Source organism: Hydra vulgaris, chromosome 02 (assembly GCF_038396675.1).
Source record: "Hydra vulgaris chromosome 02, alternate assembly HydraT2T_AEP".
NCBI lineage: Eukaryota > Metazoa > Cnidaria > Hydrozoa > Anthoathecata > Hydridae > Hydra > Hydra vulgaris.
Window position 1 is genome coordinate 65,580,795 of NC_088921.1, and position 23,123 is coordinate 65,603,917.

Sequence of the window (23,123 nt, forward strand, 5' to 3'; positions counted from 1 at the left end):
TATTTAATAACAAAGAATTGTTATTAGAGTATAAGAAAATGTAAAATTCAAAAACTTAAGTGACAATTGCTTTGATTTGATATTGAATAATCTTTGATTATTCAATATCAAAGAGAAAAAAAATTAAATATATATATATTAAAACACATTTTTAGCATTTTATTTACAACTTAAAAAACAGATTTAGTAAAACACAAAACCTCTACAGTTTGAACTATTGTCTAACTTTTCCCCTTAAGAACTATTAAATTAGTTCTTAAATGAAATGTTTCGTTGCGAATAAAAGATATTTTATTAAATTCTTAAATAAATGTTTTGTTATGATGTTAATGAAAGTTATTTTATTAAATTCTTAAATAAATGTTTTGTTACGATGTTAATGAAAGATATTTTATTAAACAAAATTGTACCACCGAATATCCATATACTAAAATCATTTTTTTATCTTTATCATGATCAATACGACCTCCGCCTAAACATTCAGTATGAATACCAAGTTCAGCAAAACTTTGTTCCTCTTTTTCGTAAATATCAGCTAAACAAAATAAAAATTGACAATCAAATTGAATTGAATCAAATATATTCTGAAATTATATCAAGAATATTTACAAACAATAATTAAAAAAAAAAAATGATAATAATAAGAACTATAATAAATAAAAGAATAAAAGTAGTAATAATAAAAAATATGTACTATACAATAATATAATTAATAATAATAATAATATTAATAACAATATAATAATAATAACAATAATAACTATTATTATTATTATCATTATTATTAATAGTAATAATGATAATAATAACAATAAAAACGCAAATAATAATATAACAAAAACGATAATATAACAGAAACAATAATTATAACAATAATATCAGTGAAAATAATAACACTTATTATGATGAAAATATAGTAATAATAACAATAATGGTGATGAAGAGTTAACTAATACAAATATTTCAGTTTAAAAAAGATTAAAATAATAAATTTAATAAAAGTTATTTAATAACACAACAAAAAAGAGAAAAAAATGTAAATAAGTAAAAGCTCAGAGTTAAAGCAGTTTTCAATTTTAAGAGTGTTGGGAAAGTATGTTCCATGTTTTTATGCTTTTATGTTGTATGGATTCGTAGCCGTAATGAATTATTCAGTATTTAGGGACAGATAATTTAAAGTTGCAAGCAGATCATAGAGTATAATCACAATTTTCCCTATAAATAAAAAAGTTGATAAATAGCAATGACAAACACAAAGTTTATTTGGGGATACCGCTTTTTTACGGCAAAGTTGGGGGGGGGGGGAATGTTCTCAAGATTACAGCCTCCTTCTACCCTAGTTAAAACAGTTGCCTTGACAATGATTTTTAATCATCATTTTTTAAATCATTATCTTAATCATTTGTGTTTATCTTGTTTAGTTTTTCCGAAGAAAAGAGTTGATTTAAAGGCATTTCTTTGAATAAATGAATTTACCATTAGATGTAACCATGTTACTTTATTTACACTAAAAAACTATTTACTTAAGAATTTAACCATGCTATTTGTAAATAATAATTGAAAATTGTTGAAAGTATTTTTAACATTTATTAACTATATTTAAGTAAATTTAATATTAGTAGTTATTAATGTTTTAAATAATTAGTAATTAAATGTATAAATACTTTAAACAACTTTCAATCAATATTTACATTACATAATACATTTACATATATTAAATTGTGTAATATATTTGTAAAATTAACAAAATAGTTTTGTCTTGTATTCAAATAACTATTCGAATAAAAAACATTAATATTTAACAAACATATTTACTATTATTTTAATTTTAAAATTTTGATTTAAATATAAGCAAACCTGTTCATTTAACTTTTACTAAAGGTTAAAATTTTTAAAGTGATTTTAAGGCGCCTTTTAAATTAAAGATAATTAAAAAAGAGATAATTACAGTAAACGTACTTTATTAAAATGATATAGTTTTTTGATTAATAAACATATTATATTTTAAAAAAATGTTTTACTTTTTTTATTCATTAAGTATAATTTTTAAAAACTACGTTTAATAAATAAGTTACATTTACTATGGATTTTTTTAAACATTTAAAACATTGAAGTTTAAAAACAACTAGATCTTAATAAAACTTTTATTAAGTTATTTTTATTATTAGTCAAAACAGGGTTGCAAAAAAACCGGTTTTTTTAAAAAAAACCAAAAACCATGGGTTTTTTTGGTTAAAATTAGGTTTTTATTAAATAATGCCGTATTTAGTTATCCTTTTAAATTAAAAAAAAGTATAATGCATTTTATTTGAGTATACTATATTCTTTACCAATATTACTGTAAAATTTCATCAAAATTGTTCAATACATCATTGTTTAATCTTCAATATATAAATACAAGCTTTGCTGCTTTTTCTACCCCCAATTGGTTTCTTAACTTAGAATGAATGAACAAGGCCAAAAGTTGAAAAAATTCTTTCAATTCCAGCGCTAGAAGCTGGTGCATTTAATAAACCTTCAATATCCATTATGTTACAATCCACAACTTTTAGAGATTTCCACCATTCTATTGGTGATACATTTTTTAAAACAGATTCACTATACAAATAGCTTTTACCGAATGGAGCAAATTTGGCTTTTAATTTGAATATTATTGGTAACAAATTCTTGAACTCTTTATCTGCGAAATTCATGGCAGCTTCATTTTCATTTTCAGAAAGATTACATTCAAAATATCTATGATCTATTGTGTTTGCCAGGAAATGAGCATCACTGACAGTCTAAAGGTATCTAGATTCAACTTTTTTTTTTTTTTCGTTTGTTAAAAATAAACTGTTTATCAAATCTTTAAAAATTTCAACAGTGTCACTTATTTTTGTTTGACCTCTTTGCAACTTATCTAGAGCTACTGCAATTGGTTTTAATATTTTTAATAAATCTTCTGTGTTTCGCTTTATCTGTATATCACTTACTTTTTTACCAATCATGGGATCCAAGTCTTTATTTTTTTCAAACATTGTGAAAATGATGCTCCAGTTGTTGACATATTTTTCAAATGAATCACATACAGATTTCCAGCGAGTATCAGTAGGAAGTGGCAACTTTGTTCCTTCATTTAATTTATAAATTGCTCCAGCTTAATGATTATTTCTTATATATTCTATTATTTATGTAACATTTGCTCACATTTTTAATGTTAAGATCATTTGCTAAAAGATTCAGCATATGAGCAGCACACCCATAAGTTATGATAATATCTCTTTCAGATGACAGTACTTGTCTCATTGATTTCATGTTAGCTGCATTATCAGTCACAAAGCTTTTTACTGTGCATCCAAATATACATCTTACAGAATCTATTGCTTCTCATGCTAATTGTGTAAGATATTCACCAGTATGTGAATGATCAGAAGTGTTGATTGTTTCTACTAAAATGTTAATTTTATCTGTAACTACAGAGATACGAACTATAGGTTCATTATGTACATTACTCCAGCCATCTAAAGACATGGCTACAATTTTCCCATTCAATACATTACATTTTTCAATTTCTTCTGCGTAAATTCTATCTAATATTTCTACTCCAATTTGAGTTCTATTAGGTAGAGTGTATCCTTGATAAAGCATATTGATTAATTTTTTATTTTTTATATATAAAATTATTTGTGTTCAACTGTTCTGAAGCTAGAGTTTGTACTGTATATAAATCTACCAAGTTGCAGATCAAATAAATCTTTCTCTTTGAGGCTTATTCGTGTGAAAAACTTATCAATTTTCAAATATTTATGAGACTTTTTCATTTGTTGTTGTGATGTTGATGGTGAGTTACCTTTAAAATGAAATTGCAGTTTATTGAATTATTCTTAGTTACAATTTATATGTTTACAATTTAGGGAAAATTTAAAATTTAAAATGGCAATGCAGTAATTTAACTATCTTCAAGAAGTTGTTGATCTTCCATTGACTCCATAATTTCATGGGGTTGTGATTGCTTGCACTTTTTTATATGTTCATGCATCCTTTGAATTTGACCTTCCATTTCTTTTCTACACGCATTACAAACTGCTCTACACCCCTTTCTTTCTGGAATAGTCACCTGTGTATATTTTAACCAAATCATATCACATTTGCGCGCAGTTTTTTGAGACATTTTTGTGGTATCAATAAATTATGTTAGAACTACTTATAGTTTTGCTAAACATTTAAATATACATTAAGAAAACTAGGAGAAATAGCCTGTAGAAGAAAACAGATAAATAAGTGTTATTACTAATTTATTACTGCTCTTTTCTATAAGAACACTGAGGACTCTATTCTATGAAAAAACAGAAACAAAAATCATGGATTTAAAAAAAATATCTATATTGAAGAATAGTTATATTTGTTAACATAACCCTGTTTTAGTTTTCTGTTGTAAGGTCAAATCTTTTCAAAAAAACATTAATTTGGTTTAAACCAACATTTTTTTAATTGGTTTAAACCATGGTTTTAACCAAATGGTTTAAACCATTTGGTTAAAACCATGCAACCATGAGTCAAAATGAATATGGAAAAGAAACAAAACTTTCTGAACTTTCCTCATGTAAACTAAAATAGAAAGCTAAAGATCAAAAGTTCATACATTCAAAAATTAAATTTACATGATACTTTGAGTGATAGACTGAAATTTGTTACTTTTGTTCATTTATTACCAAAAGCAATTCACTCTTAATTGCCAACAAACAAAAGTTAATTTTACTATACACTCCATAGTGATAAAATTAGTAACAAGTTTTTAAAATTAAGTTGCACATAATTATGTGAAAAATGCAATTGCTTTTTGTTTCATTTTATCGTCCTGAAGAAAAAATAACTAAAATAAACTGAAAATTATTTATATACTACTGCATTTAAGGCCGAAAAATTATATTTCTATTTTTAAAAATAGGAAAATAAAATAAAAATTAAAAGATAAAATAATTTTTGGGTGCCCATCCCACTCCAGCGGCACTAAAACAGGTCTGAGTTCTTCCCTGAATAGAAGAGGCAGATTATTATGATTTCGGTTCCAAACAAATAGACAACTTATTTGTTGAATAAAGTCACAAAATCTTAAGGTAAAAAATTAAGCATGTTAGAATTTGAATTAGTACTTTAGAAATGGATTAATTTCATAGCTTTATATTGGAGATGAGTTAGTCTTAAAAAGCAAGCTGCTTAAATTGTTTTCAAACTTATCTGAAACCTATCTAAAAGTGAAAAATAGCAAGATATACATTAGACAAAATTTCATGATTAGCATAATAATGGATTTTAGCTAACATACTGTTCGATCTGCTTAATTTCAATGTTAAGACTTAAAGATACAACGCAAAAGATAAATTAAAGTATTTTGAATTCAGAGATATTTAATAGAGTAAACTAGATAAATGCGGTAGTGGTATAGTGCTCGCCTCATAAGCGAGAAATTCAAAGTTGGATCCCCACCAGGTCCTGGTAGTACCATGCTTAACTTGTTACTCCGCACAGCAGTCTTGTTTCTCAAGATTTGTGCTTCGGAGTTATAGAGTTATAGAGTGTTGTAACCAAAACTAAAGTAGCCTCCTCAACTGTAGTGGCCTGAAGGTGAATTAACATTAGAAAAAAGTTTTATTTTCTGTCCACTTATACTGAAATTTAATTGCTTGTTTTTTTGTTTGAACAGATTTATATATAATATTTTTAGTTCTTTTAGAGTCATAAGATAATTTATTGGAGTGAAGTCATTAAAAATTTTAGCGAGATTGTGATTCATATTTTTGTTAAATTTTTTAAGTGATTTATTAATTGGAGCAAGTTGGTGTCATCCATACAATGAAAAGCAGTAGAAAATTTAAAAAGTGAAACCTTAAAACCATTGATAAAAAAAAAAAGAAAGAAAAGGAAATGGTCTTAAAACTGAGCATTATGGAACACCATTAAAAGACTTAGCTAGTTCTGAGTTAATACGGTTAATTGAAAAAAATTGTGTTCTTTAAAAAAATAAGAGGAAACCAGGAAAAAGAATACCATTAACACTGTAGTGTTGCAGTTTATCAAAGAGGATTGTGTGCTCAACTATATTAAATACTTTCTTTATCTTGATAAATTCTCCACATCCAAAGTGTTTATTGTCAAGGACTTCCCTAATTTTCTGTTATTTTTTTAATGAATGAGTTGTTGAGTATTTGTTGCAAAAACCATGTTTGTAAAGACATTTCTCCAAAATATTTTTGAGTCTGTGAAACATTTTTCAAATAGTTTACTTAAGTTGAAAAGAAGAGAAATGGCTTGATAATTGGATTACTTTGGTTTAAAAGTATTTCCTATACACAATATCTTCAAAGCTTCTGGAAAATTTTTTGAAAGAATTATTAATCATAGTACATGGATGTTTGGAGATTATGTGAGATACCAGCTTTAGAAGAAAAGTTGGCAGATTATTGGTAGACTATTGGGTTCAAGACTTGAGTTATCTTTAAAGGTACCTTTTATGAGATTAGTTACTAGTCATGGGATCAATCAAAAAATAAAGTACAAAGTATTTTAAGAAAAATGCTTAAAACACAATAAGAAGAAACAATTTTGTTAATTAGTTTGTCTTAAATAGCTGCAAAATAGTTATGAAATATATTAGCAATGCTGGTATGATCTGAGATCACATTTTCATTGATTTTGAGACTAAAGACTTAGTATTGGCAGAAGATTTGATGTTTATGATTTCTTTAATTCTTTTCCAAGTATTCTTTGCATTAATGAGGTTGTTAAAAAAGATGTATTGATTGATTTTTTGAAATTCTTGTATTTAGTAATCTAGCAAATGATGGCATTTTTTGATTTAGTAAATTTTTTATAAAGTATGATTTTAGCAGAAATTGATTTAAGAATACCAAAAGTTATCCAGGGTTTAGATTGAAGTTTGATTTGTTTTTTTGTTAATTCTTTGTAGGGAGCATATCAGTCTAATACTTTTTCAAATGTTTAACATAAAAAAATCTATAGATTTATTTATGCTATGAGCATAAATAAATCTATAGATTATATAGCATAAAAAAATCTATAGATTTATTTATCCAATGAAATCATCTTCTTTTTATGTGAAGATGATTTCCCACCTAATATCAAAAATTTCTAGGATTAAAGAATCGGAATCAAATTTTTTAAAGTTTCTCTTTATTAATTTTACTTTAAAGTTTCTCTTTATTAAGTTTTTATTTTATATCGAGAAATGTTGATATACACATCGATAAAGTATTACTCTTATATGGATTAATAACTTTAACAAAAACAAACTCTAGAAGTTTGGAGACATAAATTAGCAGGTCACTGCAAATAACTTAGATGGTAAAATTGCTACTTCTACTTTGTAGGATCTACAATGTAGATGTAGCAATTGTGTGAGCGGTTCGTCAAGAAACTTCACACATCACTTAATACAAAATATAATTATAACATATAACATTATTTCATATAGTGTACCAATATATATGGAAACTTTATCATTTTCAACTTTTTGAGGTGAAACTACATGTATATTTCTTACACTTGTCCTAATCCCTAACAGACATGCCAAAGTATGCCTAATAGACCTTACATATTTTACTTGCTTCTAATGGATACTTTTTTAATCTTGTCTTTACAAACTTTGTGCCTAAACACAAAGCAAAATGCATCTGCTGAAAGCCAACAACTTTTAGATGTCATTCAAATTAAATAATTGCTATTCAAACATAACTAGTTATTCTTTTATTACAACAGGTGTGAGTGTGCTTTTATAGTTATACAATTACATTTTGAGAACGTTCTACATCTGCTGAAAGTTTTATAATATTATGAAAAATTTATGGAACTTATAGTCAATTCTAGTAGTTTAGGAATATTCTAAAAAAATGCTCAGTATTTAACAGGAATTGAGAACTTTCTCAAAAACACGCTAATTTAAAAATATTTCAGTCACTAAAACAATGTTTTTGTGAAACAACAACTATGTTCTAATTATTTTTGGTAAAATATGTTAAACACACTTCAAACTGAAAGAAAAAATGAAATTAAGAATTGATTACATTATACCATAAATAACAATTTATTTGCTCAATTTAAGCATTATTTATTAACAAGTATCATTTTACTTAGATTGACTGTTGTTAATGCTACATCTGTAAGGGGCTGTTCAAATAGCATACAAAAGTGTATGGGGGAAAGGAAGGGAGAGTTCAACATAAAAGTACATTTACACTAATTTAAAAAAAATTACTTAGTAATGTTTGTTTTTCTAATTTATCACAATTAACAATACTTGCTAACAACTAAATATTTTTGAATAAATAACATTTCTTTTATATAGAAAATAAAACCATACTGTTTAATGGTTGTCCATAATTCACTAGCTAACCAATAGAAAAGTAAATTTTCTGACTAAAGATCCTAGTTTCCCAATATAAGAGGATGTATGGTATAGGGGAGGGAGGGATATAAAGGGGATTGTGTATTTTAGGTAACCTTATTTTTGAGTCTGCAAAAAACAGGTTTTGAGATAATAAAAAAACAGGTTTTGAAAAAATAAAGTCTGCAAAAGATTGCAGACTTTATTTTTTCTGAGACCTGTATACATAAATAAATAAGTATATGTATATTCACACACACACACACACACACACACACACACACACACACACACACACACACACACACACACACACACACACACACACACACACACACACACACACACACACACACACACACACCACACATATATATAGGTATCTAAGGGGGAGTAGGGATCTGCAAAAAGTGTTTAATAAAGTAATAGGGGAAAGGGGGTATGATCAATTTTAAAAATACTCATGCTCTAATTTTAAAATATTTCTTAATTTTAACAATTTTTTAAAATTAAAACTTTGTACACTCACCCATTTATTTATTTTTTTATAACTTAATATAGTGCAACTTTTTTTAGTTAATTTATTAGTTACCCCTCATACTACTACTAATATTACTATTAATTTAATAGACGTCACAATGTAAATAAGATGTTTTGTTACTCCTAGATAAAGTTTTTAAATTCTTTCACACTAAATAAGCTTTGCAAATGATGCGGAGTCAATTTAGCAGTAAATTTCTGCTGACTAGATCCACTTTTAACTTTTTTTTCTGACTATTCAGAAATTTTCTTCTGACTAGTCAGCAGAAAATTTCTGCTGACTAGATCCACTATCCACTTCTAATAGACTAACGGTGTAAACCTGTATTACATTGTTTTTTTGCCTAAGATAATGAATCTTCTTGACTCTATTCATAAATTTTTGCTTGTAACTCTTTAATAATGGTTATACAACTTATTTTATGTTTTCCTAATGAGAGATTTAAAACTCAATTTAATGGTTCTTAATCCAATCAGTAGTGAGGTTATCTAAAGTGTGTGGTAGCTATCCAAGAAACTGGCTCTATCAACAGCTGTAAAATATTAGAGTATTAAGAGTGTCTTGTTGCTCAGGGAAAGTGTCTGTTGTAGTACTTTAGATGTATATTGTTGAAAAGGGCCTATTTTTACAACTCCGGATTAATTAATAAGAATTAGATAAGTGTATAGCCTATTGATATTGCTAAGTATTATGTTTAAATATTAGACATAAAAAAAAAACGATTTTATTTACAATGAATGTTCATATGATATTTTTTATATTAAAATGATTAGAAAATTTTTAAATTTTCGATGAACTTTTTGTAGGCTGCTACCGTCTGCAAAATATTTATTAAAATTTAGTCACTGTCAAGTCACTGTAGCTTACAAACTATGATTTTAAACAAATGTTAAATAAAACTTACAGTGTAAGTTTAATTTTATAAAATAAATCATTAGTTAAAGATAGGTGGCAGGTTAAGAGCAAATGTACGTAAAAAAGTTTTAACAGTTTTAATTTATATTATACTAAAGAATTAAGAAAATAAAAAGTTCCTAAGAAAATGTGGTTCCTGGTGAATTTTAAAACTTATGGTTGTGTTTATACGTAATTTTACGAGAAGCTTCATTAGAAACAGTCGAGTAAAAATAAGTAACAAGTTAGTTTTTATCTCACCATGATATTCAGCCCAATGAAAACCACGCACAACAATTTTGTTGTTGCTTCCTTCGCGTAGTTTTATTAAAATATATTTAAATTTTCCATGATCATCTATAGCAACATCTTCTACGCTATCAAGTTTAGATGAGGTTGATTCAGACAACATTTTTAGGCGACAATTACGAATATATTAGCTTCGGAATAAAGGCGCACATTGCTCAGTCGTATAGTGCATTGAATAGGATCATTGTTCACGTGGCGCACATTGCTCAGTCGTATAGTGCATTGAATAGGATCAGTTGTATACTGCATTGAAATAGGATTATAATTTCTTAAATATTTTTCTGATTTTAATTTTTCAAATATTTATTTAAGAAACTAGGTTAGTAATGCTTAATTAAAAAAAGATTATTAAAAAATTTTTCAATATTTCTTTTTTAAGAGGGGAATTTCAGGGTTAAAAAAACGCATGCTTTTGATAAATTTTTGAATTGGTAATGATAAAAACCAAACTTCTGTATTTTACTTATATATTTTCAACTTTATGATAAATTAAATTAATTAAAAACCAAGAAAAGTCAAAAAAGTTTTTGCATAAAATTTTTTTCTTGTTTAATTCATTCCGCATATATTAATGTTACTTTTAATGTAAAACTTTGTTATATATAGTTGAAAAAAGGTTTGTAAGTTATAAAAAAAACAAAGGTTTACATTAAATAGATTTAATGTAAATCTTCGTTATTTATAGTTATAAAAGACAAAATTATATAATAAATAAACATACTTTAATGTTAAAACAAAGAAAACTATCGGTTTAAAACACTTTATTACTAATAAACTAAATTAATCCGGAAAAGAAAAAAAACACTCGGTTTTTTCAATTTGAATTTTTATTTTAAATATGCACAAAATTAAATACATAACGTTCTGTATAAAGGTTATTTCAAAATATTTGACAAAACAATTTTCTCGGATTAATAACCTATTTCCTTTAGCAAAAAGGTCAAAACAAAAGGTCCTATATTTACTTTTTTAGTAATTTGAATCAACATGCAAATTACTAAAAAAGTAAATATAGGACTAATCATATCTCCTGACATTGCGGAGGTCGCGGGGGTTATGGCTCCCGCAGTTTTACAGCAATAACCTTTGAAAATTATTATCTAAAAAAAACGAGTTTCATTAAACACTTTTATAAAACCACAGATATTGGCCCCCGCAGATATTTATGTGTTCAGGGAGCCATGTAAAAAAAATGTTTATTTTATAGCGCAGTTGATCAATTTTTTGTACCCTTTAGGGCGCCTCAAAGTCAAAAAATAGTTGAATCATTTGTGAAAAACGTGAAATATCTGAATATATTTAGAATACAGCTGTGGCATTTAGAAATAATATAAAATTTCTAAATTATTCTGCATATTTACCTATAAGTTTATGCATAATTCAAAAAACAAAGATTTTATTTTTTTAATTAGTTTTTTTTACCTTTTTACAATTTCCCATTAAAAAATAACTTTAGTACTGGATTTCATGCTTCTAGTACAGTGGTACTAGAGACACTAAATTCCAGTACTGGAGTTTTTGTTTTTTTTTAGTTTGTCCCACGATGTATTGTGGGATAAAATTAACTTAAAGCTTTAACACTTTAACTAACACTTAATTAAAAGCCCCAAATTGGTTTTCTTTCCCCGGTTGCTACAAGGTCGTTGTCTGCATATTGAATAAACTCTCTAATATCAAAATGAGGTTTTGAATTTTATATGACCATGCTTAGATTTTTTGTGGTTTTGGTAACTTTTTGTATATTCTATCCCATTGTGCACTGCCACAAAATGAATATAAAAAAACTGCAAAAAAAATTTTTAATTTAAATTGGAATAAATAAAATGAAATTTTTTTTATAAACATTGAGAAATTTTTTTGGCTTAAAACCTGCGAGCCTGCAAACGCGTATACATATCATCCTTGGTGCACTGGTTTTTAGCTCAAGAAATCTGTTTTTTTGTCAGCCTGAATAGTTTTTTTTATTTTGAAATAACATCAGCGTTCTCATTTCTGTTAAGTACATAAAATGTTCAATCAGGGCCGGATTTAGTCTTGATTAGGCCCGAAGCTATATGAGATATGGGTCTTTGATAAGTTGATATTCTATATCCGGGACAAGTATGATTTGCTAACACCTAGAAGATTGAACTAAAATGAAAATTACAATTAAAATTTGACTAGCAACTGAAATGCAAATTACAAATAAAAATCACAATTTGTAGTTTGAAACTGTAGTTCAGTCTAACTCTCTAGAGCAGAAGATAAAAGCACTCTTGAGTAGAAGATCATAAATAGTGAAATCTTTAACTTATAATCATTTTATTCAAAAACAAACTTAAAAATGAAAAACCTGGTAAAAAGTAAAAATGTTTTTTCACAACTTACTGAGATTATCTTTCTAATTTTTTGAAACATGTTATAAAGATCAGCATATTATATTACATTAAAGTATTTTTCTACATCCCTTTTTCTACATGCCAATGTCATTAATTACATCATCAAGGATATCTTTGGGATAAAGCTGTAACGCCCTCACAAATCTTGTTATCTGTAACTTCAAATTATGGCAAGAATAAAAACTTTTTTGCAGCATCATTGTATACTGTGGCCCTCTGTGTCAAACTTTATTGTAATTTATTCACCACAGGTATAAATGTTTTGATTCTAAACTTGTCTCTTGGCTCAAGGTTATCTAAAGCATCATCTTTTTATAATAAATATAGGGCAATTTTTCCTTTGCTTCTTTTTTCAAAATGAATGAACATATCTCTGAAATCTTAAATAAAATCCAAAAGAGAAGCGGACTATTTCCTACATACATTTAAACTGATTTAGAGGTCTTGCAGTGACCATCCAGAAAGTAACTATACAAATAAAACTAAAGTATAAATTCTAACTCCTCTATTTTCGTTCAAAATGTATTTCTTGTTTTGCCTTTACTGTAGCATCAATATCCAGCAATTGTAGTTTAGAAAATATTCCATTATAATGATCAAGTGGTGCGTTAACTTGTAATGTAAGTTTGATGATAAGATGTGGCACTTCATCCTTTATTCTCAAACTTTTTTATATGGTTTAAAAAAGAATTGGAATTTTGCTACAGGTTTGAGTTCACCAAAATTAATTTGTGAAAAGAAGTGTTTTTTGTCTCCTCTGAAAGATAAACCATGCTCTTCCATATTAATTAATATTTCTACAACTCATCCAGGAACATTTTTACTGTGCTGCTTATTTATATATAGTTTTATTTGTTCTTCAAGTTTTTTTTATTTGTTCTTCAAGTTAGCAGTTAATTGTTGAAGTTCTTAGAAGCTGTTCTATAGTCCTTAGAGTTTTTATGACTTTGAACTAAATAGGTATTGCAACAATCGAAAGTTCCATGTTATGCGCCAATCACAAATTTCATGGGATGATAATGGTTTAGATGACTTCGAAAATACACACAAAACAGTATACACAACCAGTTGTTGGAAAATATACTAATCATTCAATATTTTTCACAATCAGCCAGCTTTGGATAGAACAATCTTTTTAAACAATATCTGTTTTGGTTTTCAAAAAGTATCTATGATTTTTCAAATAAGCCGTTTGTGTGCTAAAATTTTGATGGATTTTTTTTTTAGCCAGTGTAATATCTCATCATTACTTAAGTTACCAATATCACTCTGTTATTTTTTTAATACTGAATCTTTAGTGGCTGGTTTATAAATTATAACATTTATTTCTTTATTGGCTGAAGGTAAACTTTATATAACTAGCTTCTGGCTCTGTATCAGAAACAGAATGAACATCCTGTGACTGACGTATATATCTTTGCCATGAAACTTTCTAATTTTGCTAACTTATAAGCTCTTTTTCAGCTCTCTGCTTTTTATTCTCTTTTAAGCTGCACCTTTTTTTAAAGGCAATTTTTAAGGGCACTCTTAAGAGGTAGGGGTAAAAGAGCTATAGTCTGTTTACCTTATACTTAAATTTAACGCTGTGTTCAAAGCTGTAGAAAACTAGGGCAGCTTTTAACAGAACCAAATGCCTGTCTATCATTTTTTAAATATTCAATATTCTCCGTATTTAAGTTATAAAAGTAACGTGTAATGTACTCGAAGAAATATCTCGTTATTACTATTTTTTAACAAAAAATAAATAACAAAGAAATGTTTACGTCACATAAAGATAATATATAAAACAGACAGGGGGGGGCTCAAAGAACTTACATATAACTTAAATCGCTACAATCTATTCTTAGAGCCCTATCAGATTATTATAATGTTGTAATATTAAAAAGAACGGCGTATTATGAAGACAGTATAAAAAGGTTAGCACGCATTTGTTCATCGAAAGTTGATGGTTATATTACAACATCAAAAATATTGAATAAATCTTAAATCTGGCTAATTCTATTTGTACAGTTAATATATACATTCCAGATAAAAATATATTGAAAATTGGTTGCAAATGTTACTTTTCTTTTTGCAACGAAAATGTAATGCAATCTAAAAAATAAAACGTTTTTCATTTTCCTCATCAAACCATAAAAAAAAGAAGAAAATAGATTGATTAAAGATATTCCTAGAGAAAATATTTTTTAAAATTTGAATTATAACATCTGTAAAAAATTGATCAAAAGATTACTAAATAGCTAAGCTGTATGTCGTAAAAGACCAAAGACCATTTTAACGTTATAAATAGATGTGCGTTAATCCTTGATTAACGCACATCTAAACTTTGATTGAAAATCATATTAAACTTTATTTAAAAATTCAAAAATAATTGCTTTAGTATTGCATCAAATAATAAGAAAAATATCGCGTTACAATAAGAACATCGTTGGAAATATATAAAATTCAAGAAAAACCAATATATTTTATCTAAAGAAGTAGCAGAGTATCTTAGTGCAAATTAATTTTATAATTTTGTCATACAAATTTATGTAAATAATAAGCATAAAGTCAAACTTATATTAAAGATTCAAATTAGGACTTTAAGTTGACTATTAAATGAAACCAGTTTTTCAACTTCAAACTATTCTTTTATCTTCAAATACGCTTAGGTTCTAGTATTTTCTTTTTAAAGCAAACTTTTTATTGTAGTTAATTACAACTTTATTACTAGCAACTGTATGCATTGTTCTCAATTTGGGCTTAAGGGAACGAACCATTTTGGGATATTATTGTTCACAGGCTCCAATCACCACAATATTTTTTAAAACATTCTCATTTGACACAAGAATGAACATACTTAAGTTTGGAGCTTCACAATTCCTAATACAAGGTAAATATCGGAAATATTAGATATCACACTGATACAAATATAATGCTATATGTATATATATATAAATACATATAAAATATGCTATATAATATTATATATAACATATAATACTATATAATACTATAATACTATATAATACTATATATGACATATATATATATATATATATATATATATATATATATATATATATATATATATATATATATATATATATATATTAGGGTTCATCAAACGCCCCATACTTTTAAAAATTGATCTGTCTCTATTCTTAAAACTTTCTATTGGTTCTCACAAGACACTGCTTAATTTTTTCAAAATTGAATCAGATTTAGGGGGGCCACCTCAAATCTGAAACTTGCAATGAGACCCTAAACAGAAGAAAAAAAAGTTTTTCAAATATATGTTATGTTGACTCTCAAAAGAAGCGAAACTATATAAAAATTTCAAAAATAATAAAAATTTTACAATATAATTATTATTATAAGTTTTATTGCATAAAAATGATCATTTTTTAACAAAAAATTAAAATAACCCATTTTTTCATGGTTTTTGTCGAAATTTTTTTTCAAGATATTTTTAACAAAAAATGGTAATTATTATTGAAATTTTTATAAAGTTTCGCTTCTTTGAGAAACAACATAACATACATTTAAAAAACCTTTTTTTTCTTCTGTTTAGGGTCTCGTTGCAAGTTTCAGACTTAAGGTGGCCCCCCTAAATCTGATTCAATTTTGAAAAAATATAACAGTGTCTTGTGAGAACCAATAGAAAGTTTTAAGAATAGAGACAGATCAGTTTTCAAGAGTATGGGGCGTTTGATGCACCCTAATACATATATATATATATATATATATATATATATATATATATATATATATATATATATATATATATATATATATATATATATATACGCCCGTAGCAACCGGGGTACGGCATGGCCATTTGCCGCCTCCCCCCGGCTGATGGTTTTCGAATGGATTATTTGAAGTTAGTTTTTAGTTAAAGGCAAACAATTACAAAAGAAGATATAAAAGGTATAAAGGATAGAATAGACCAAACTCGTTATCCGTATTTTTAGCGTAAGTTCCTTTGATAAAAATTGTCGACCTACTACTACTTGATCTACCCAGTAGTATTGCCCTCCCCCCCCACCCCCTTCAACATAATTTTTGTTACTACGGGACTGATTTATATATATATATATATATATATATATATATATATATATATATATATATATATATATATATATATATATATATATATATATATATATATACAGTATTTGAAACTATATTGTTTAATCAAAATGGGCAGCAAAATAAACAAAATAATTTTCTTAATACAGAAGTCTCTGGCTGGACATAAACAAAAGGACATTACAGTAGTCTCTCGCTTAATTGCGCAAATTGAAACAGGCACTGCAGTGCGCAATTAACTAGGAGTGCGCAAATAAGAAAAAGATAAGAAAAAATTTAACAAACTAAATTATTAACTATATAAACAAATCTTTATTAAGAAATATATAATGCATGACGGAAAAAGTCATGAATTGTGGGCTGATATGCATTCTGCAGCTTTTCTTGTTTAATTTTCATAATTACTGACCGTATGTTTGATGATAGTTGTTCATTAATTTATCGTTGTCGTCTTTTAAAATTGCTTTAGCTTTTTGACACTTTAATTGCTTGCCAATATCGATCGGAGATAAATGTATAAATTCAATACCCAAGAAATCTGTACCATCATCTATCTCATCATTATTAGCTTCTTCTTCGTCAGAATTGTTATCCATAGCAACTGCATTATCATTATTTTCTTCGAGAGACAAACAATCTTCAACATCTTCCTTGATTGCTTCAATATACCTCATTATCTCAAAAAATAATCATTATCTCAAAATATTTATGATAAAAACTAGTTTTTAACTTAACACAGGAAAATAATAGTTACGTTTTCTGATCTAATTACACTTTCAATAAAAAAACTCAGTAAAAAATTGAAACACAAATATTTTGAGCCTAAACGCCCAATTAACTGGAATGCGCAACTAATTGGGTGCGCAATTAAGCGAGAGACTACTGTAAGTTTGAGAAAACTGTTGTCGAATTGATTTATCACTCTATAAAATTTATTTCTATCTACTTGCAATTAAAAGTTTACGGGTTAAGAGTTGGTTTCACATTAATAGAATAAACAATAAAAAAATAAAAACATTTTTAAGATCTTTTATATTGAAAGATTTTGTTTCATATTAATTAACAAATGCCTTAGCAAAATGGTTCTAAAAATTTATAAAGTGTGTTACATGCTTTAAGTTTGTTTTTTTTCTTCAAAGTTTTTATTACAAGGTTCAGGTTTTCTTTTATTAGTACTATAATTTTTGTACAATTATTATGACGATCAATTAAAGAATAATGTAATTGAATTAAAATACATTTGTTAAAAAAAATTTTAATTTTGTTTAAAATAGCAATACTTTGAATTTTCACTACACAATTTAGCAATGTGGTTTTACCGTGTAAGAATCTTGTAAATATAGCCCCCTTAAAAACTTGACAAAAAAAAACGCTCTAGGTAATTAAATCATAGAAAAAAGTCATATTATTAGGAAGTACGTGTCTTTTGATATAAAGATGGAAGGAATCCATTTAGTTATATCAACATTCATCGATAGTTTTTTATTCTGAACCTATCGGATGTTTGACAAGTTTATTTTAATTTCAAAAGTTTTGAGTATTCATTGGTTATTGAAACCTTTTAAAACTTTGCTTTGTCTTTTATATTTTATAGAAGTTTAAAAAAAGTTTTAAAATGGTTTTTTGAACATTTCTTATGATTTTTTAAAAAGTTTACAGTGTGACGTATTTATACTAAATTTAGTATAAATATGTCACACAGTTATGTAAACTTTAAAATTACTTGTCTTGAAACTGTTAAAGCTTCAAGACAAGTCATTTTTTGCATGTTTTTTCTTGAATTAATCAACAATTAATTTCTTTTTCCATTATAAATATAGTCAAACTTAGTTATCCAAGTTCAAGAAAGGCTGAAGCCCTGCTGATGCATTATATATTTTCTTAAAAAAATATTACCACGAAAGTTGGTCTCAGTCAGAAGCAATCTGACCACAATTTGCTAGTTTTAAAGGCATAATCGCATCTAGCAAGTTTTTGTCGCTCACTGACCAAGGATTGGCTGCTGCTGAGACAATAAACAAAAAGTCAGCCACCTTTAGCAAAAAACCATCATCAAATCGGACTGCTGTTGATTGGAGAAGAATTGACAGACTACTGTTACTAACTTTTTTTTTGAAATAGTTGTCTGTTATATTTTCATTGAACTTTCGCATTTTGCGATTAATTTATAGTCTTGATCTTGAATTAGCTGATTTTAACTACTCTTTTATAAGCATAGAACCAAAGAAATATGTTCAAAACATTGGCCAAAACGTGTTAATCAGATAAATAATGTAAAAAAATATTTGATTTGAGCAGTAAAATTGATTTACTAAATAAGTTATTAAATTAAATTAAATTACATTAAACCTTTTGTATTATGCATTTTAAATAATTCTAACATTTTTGAAACCACTATATATATATATATATATATATATATATATATATATATATATATATATATATATATATATATATATATATATATATATATATATATACATATATATATATATATATATATATATATATATATATATATATATACATATATATATATATATATATATATATATATATATATATACATATATATATATATATATATATATATATATATATATATATATATATATATATATATATATATATATATATATATATATATATATACATATATAGGTGATATTTGTAAAAACAATATATGTATAAAAAGCTAATAATATAATTAAACATTTTAAAACCAAAAATCATTTACCGTGTATTTCGACAGACTGAAATCCCCTTATGATTGTTTTACTATACTTGCCAATCGAAAGCTTCATGAGAATGTACTTAAAACGACCAGATTCATAAATATTAACATCTTCAACAGATTGAATTTTTTTTTTGTCTTTTTGTCGTTTTTCTCTACCCATTCCAAGAATCTTAATTATTATAACAAAATATAAATATTATTATAACTTTTTATTATTTTTATAAATTTTTTTAATCCATTTCTAATAATATTTAACATTAACTGTGCGCTAAAAAAAAAAAACAGAAAATAAAACTAATTCAAAAAAAAACAAAAAAAAAACAAAACAAAAAAACAAACAATAAGGCTTTCAATTTCTTTCTTTGGTTGAATGAAAAAACATTATCTTGGAAAAACATCTAATTATATTAAAAAGTTTATTTATTATTTTGTTATTATTAATATTATTATTATTATGCGTTAGTCATTTAAGTTTTTGTTTTTTTAACAACTAATAAAGCAGAAAATATTGTAATAATACTCTTAATGTTTTAACAAAAAATAATAACAACTTAAATGTGCTACAAATAAGTTTTGGAAGAGTTTATTTGTTATTGAAATTTTATATATATCACATATATAGGTTTCCTTTGTAAAACCCTTTTTCTACAAAAGCTTTTTTTTTTGATTACGAAAATCGTTTTTTATTAAAAAAATTGAATGAAAAATTGAATTAAAATAATCTTAGAAACATTTCTTAAATCAGTTAATTTATTTAAACCTTCATTTGTTTGTTGGATGTTAAGCCAGGGGGAGGGGTTGAGGACAAATCTCCACCATGAAAATGTAAATATATAAGCTTTTTAAAACCAAATCACAAAAGAATTTTTTTTACATAAATCCTTTTAATAAATTAAAAAATGAGCTAAAAATATCTAAAAAAACTTTCAAAAATAAAATTTGTCTTAAAAAACAATGGTTTTCATTTTTCATTACCTTGGCCATTTTTTCGATATTAGATGATTGAACTAATCGCAACATAATTGAAAACTAATTAACACATAATTTACAACTAAACAATTGCAATAAACATTCAATTAACAGATTAGTACAAGGTTGGTGACCTATAATTTTAAGAACCAATAACTAATTGCTAAACTAATAGGATTTGGAGCATTTAAAGCAGCTAATTGAAAGCGATCCATGATTATCTACGTGTTTAGGAGGCAAACTTAGTACGTAAGTGAACTTAGTAAGTGTTGAAAGCAAACTTAGTACTATAGAATACAACTGACACAAATTAAAAATACCTCAAAGCTCTGTGTAAACTGAACGCTGGTCAATTTTTAGGCCAGCGAGCGGACACCTGCATGAGCCCCTAGGCTATACATCGCAGGTTTAACAAGTTTGATCATGTCATTACAGGAGATGAGAACTAGGTATTATACGTAAACCATACTAGGGTGCGCAGGTGGTTCGGGCAAAAACAACTGATTAAACCAACTCAAAAAATTGACACTCCAAAAAGATGTTGCTTTTGGTTTGGTGGGACGTGCGCGGTATTGTTTACTTCTTCTTTGAACTGCTTCTATCAAATATCACAATTACGGCAGCAACTTACAGTGCTTAATTCAACAATTTTTTAGCAAAATTCTTTAAAAAAACGATTTGAGCACAACAAAGTTTGTTTCTTCCATGACAACACCCGTTCTCAAATTGCAAAATTGACGCATTAAAAGTTATTAGAGCGAGTCTCACTCGCTCTATCCGCCCAACTTTGCGCAAAAAGATTATTATTTTTTTCAATTGCTGAGCAAGAGATTGTGCAATAAAGAAACTTGACGGCGAAGAAGCGCTCCGACACCTTCTTAATCACTTCTTTAATTCAAGCCTAAGGAGTTCTATGTCAACGTCATTTATTGTTTACTAAAGCATTGACCTAAAATGTTCAACAGCAAAGTAAGTTTTGTTTTTAGATTTTTTAAGAAACTTTATTTAAATGAAAAAAAAACCTTACATTTTGGGAGCATAAAATATGCAAGCCAATAGGTTAAAAAACTAAAAAAATGCAAAATAAACAATTAAAAAACTATCAATTTTGTTTTTGAAGTTGAGTAGTTAATAGGTTCAGGAACTAAAGTTATAATTTTTGCGCCGCTCTTTGGAGCAGTAATAACAATTTTTTACATCGCTTTGGTATGTTTGACAAAGTCATATCTTGCATTATAAATTTTTGCATATAAAATTTTGACTTGTTGAAGCTTCGCCCAAAACTTAACGGCACTTTTTAACCTTAACTTTGTTTGCTGTTGTTGTTGTTGTTACGTAATTTATTTGCTGCTCATCACAAGTAAAGCAAGCTAAGAAACAATATAAAGTAAGCGTTGTTTCCTAGGTTACTTTTCTTTTAGCATCTTGCAGCCTCTAAAGTATTTTAATTTTGTTGAAATATTCCCCATCGAATCTTGGCGCGTCTGCATTTGTTCTTTTTTCTGTAAAAGCAAAATTTAAGCAGATGTTACTGATTATCGATACAATGCGAAACTTTTTCTACCGTTATCTGGGTGATACTGATAAATTTTTTATCTAAGTATTTTAAGTTTTATTATTTTCAATCTAGTGTGGCCTTGGGTAGTGTGGTCTTGAGTAGATCACGAAACTTTTCTTTGATTTTTGACTGATGGACCAATTAGGCTTCTATATATAAGTTTATATTATTATTTTTTACTATATATAAATATATATTCTATTTACATTGAATGTTTCGGTTCGTAAATTTTAACTTAGTTTTTAATTAGTATTTTATCTTAAATAGTTAATCCTTTTTTTTTTTTAATAGTATCTGCTTTTTTTTTTTTTTTTTGATTTTTTGAAATTATTAATTTAATTTTTTTATTTCCTTCATTTTTTTAAAAAGAATTATTATTATCATTGTTACCATTAACAAATTTATATGGTATATGCGACTTTTCTTAAATTTTTGGGTCTTTTTATAAAGTATCTATTGTATTACTGCATTTATATATTTGTATGGCAAAAAAAAACCTATTAGCAATACGTAATTTTGATTGATCAAATTTATTGATATTGATTGGAAATAAACCGGTATTTTGAAATGATTAATTTTGCACGTCTAAAAACTTCACAAGAGTTAGAAAGTTTTGCTTGCAGTTGACAAATCTTTCATAGCAAATCTATCAAAGTAATCTTTTGACAAATTGCTGAACTTTGTCAATGCATAAGACTGTTGAAGTAACTTGCAACAAACTCTTTTAACATGGGAATAAACACCAGCATCTAGGGACTGCAGATTGTGTGACAAATGAGCTGGTAAGCAAATTAATAAGATATTGTTTTTGAGGCAAATAAGTACGATCCGTTAGGTAGCATGTGTCAGGTGTTTATAAGTATAATATTTTAAAGTTAAAAATAAATTTTTTTTTACAAAAATTAAAAGAAGAATATACTGCAGTGAGGAAAATAATACAAGTAACTGAAACTAATTTTGCATCTGATTTATTAGAAATAAATCAGATGCAAAGCTATTTTGTAAAAAGCCAAAGTAATTTACAATTTTGTTCAAAAAAACTGTTAAAATTGCCACTCTTGATGTCGTTGTTTATACGCAGGCATGAATAAAAAAATTGAGGAAGTTTATATGTTTATAGATTTCTTAAAATAATATGCTGTGCTATTGTTGATGACAAGCAAAAATACTTTTTGTTTACCTTTTTTATTTAAAGAATCTTGCAGCATAAAAGCAGTTGGTTGCCGATAATGACATTCCAATTAAATTTTTTAACTTATAAAAATGAAAAACTAAAA

The 23,123-nt window shown here is 26.4% G+C and overlaps 1 protein-coding gene across 2 annotated transcripts in view; it reads right to left on the reverse strand.

Moving 5' to 3' along the window:
- LOC100213884 (14 kDa phosphohistidine phosphatase) overlaps nucleotides 1–23,123 on the reverse strand; it is a 30,987-nt gene that overhangs the window by 3,230 nt on the left and 4,634 nt on the right. Inside the window, exons 2-3 of one of the 2 annotated variants that reach the window (XM_065791718.1) lie at nucleotides 19,320–19,488; nucleotides 411–535 (exon numbers count right to left, since the gene is read on the reverse strand). In XM_065791718.1, coding sequence (XP_065647790.1) covers nucleotides 411–535; nucleotides 19,320–19,488 — 294 coding nt within the window. Of the gene's footprint in view, nucleotides 1–410; nucleotides 536–10,076; nucleotides 10,311–19,319; nucleotides 19,489–23,123 lie in introns of those variants that run through there. The other variant, XM_065791719.1, reaches the window with a different exon arrangement.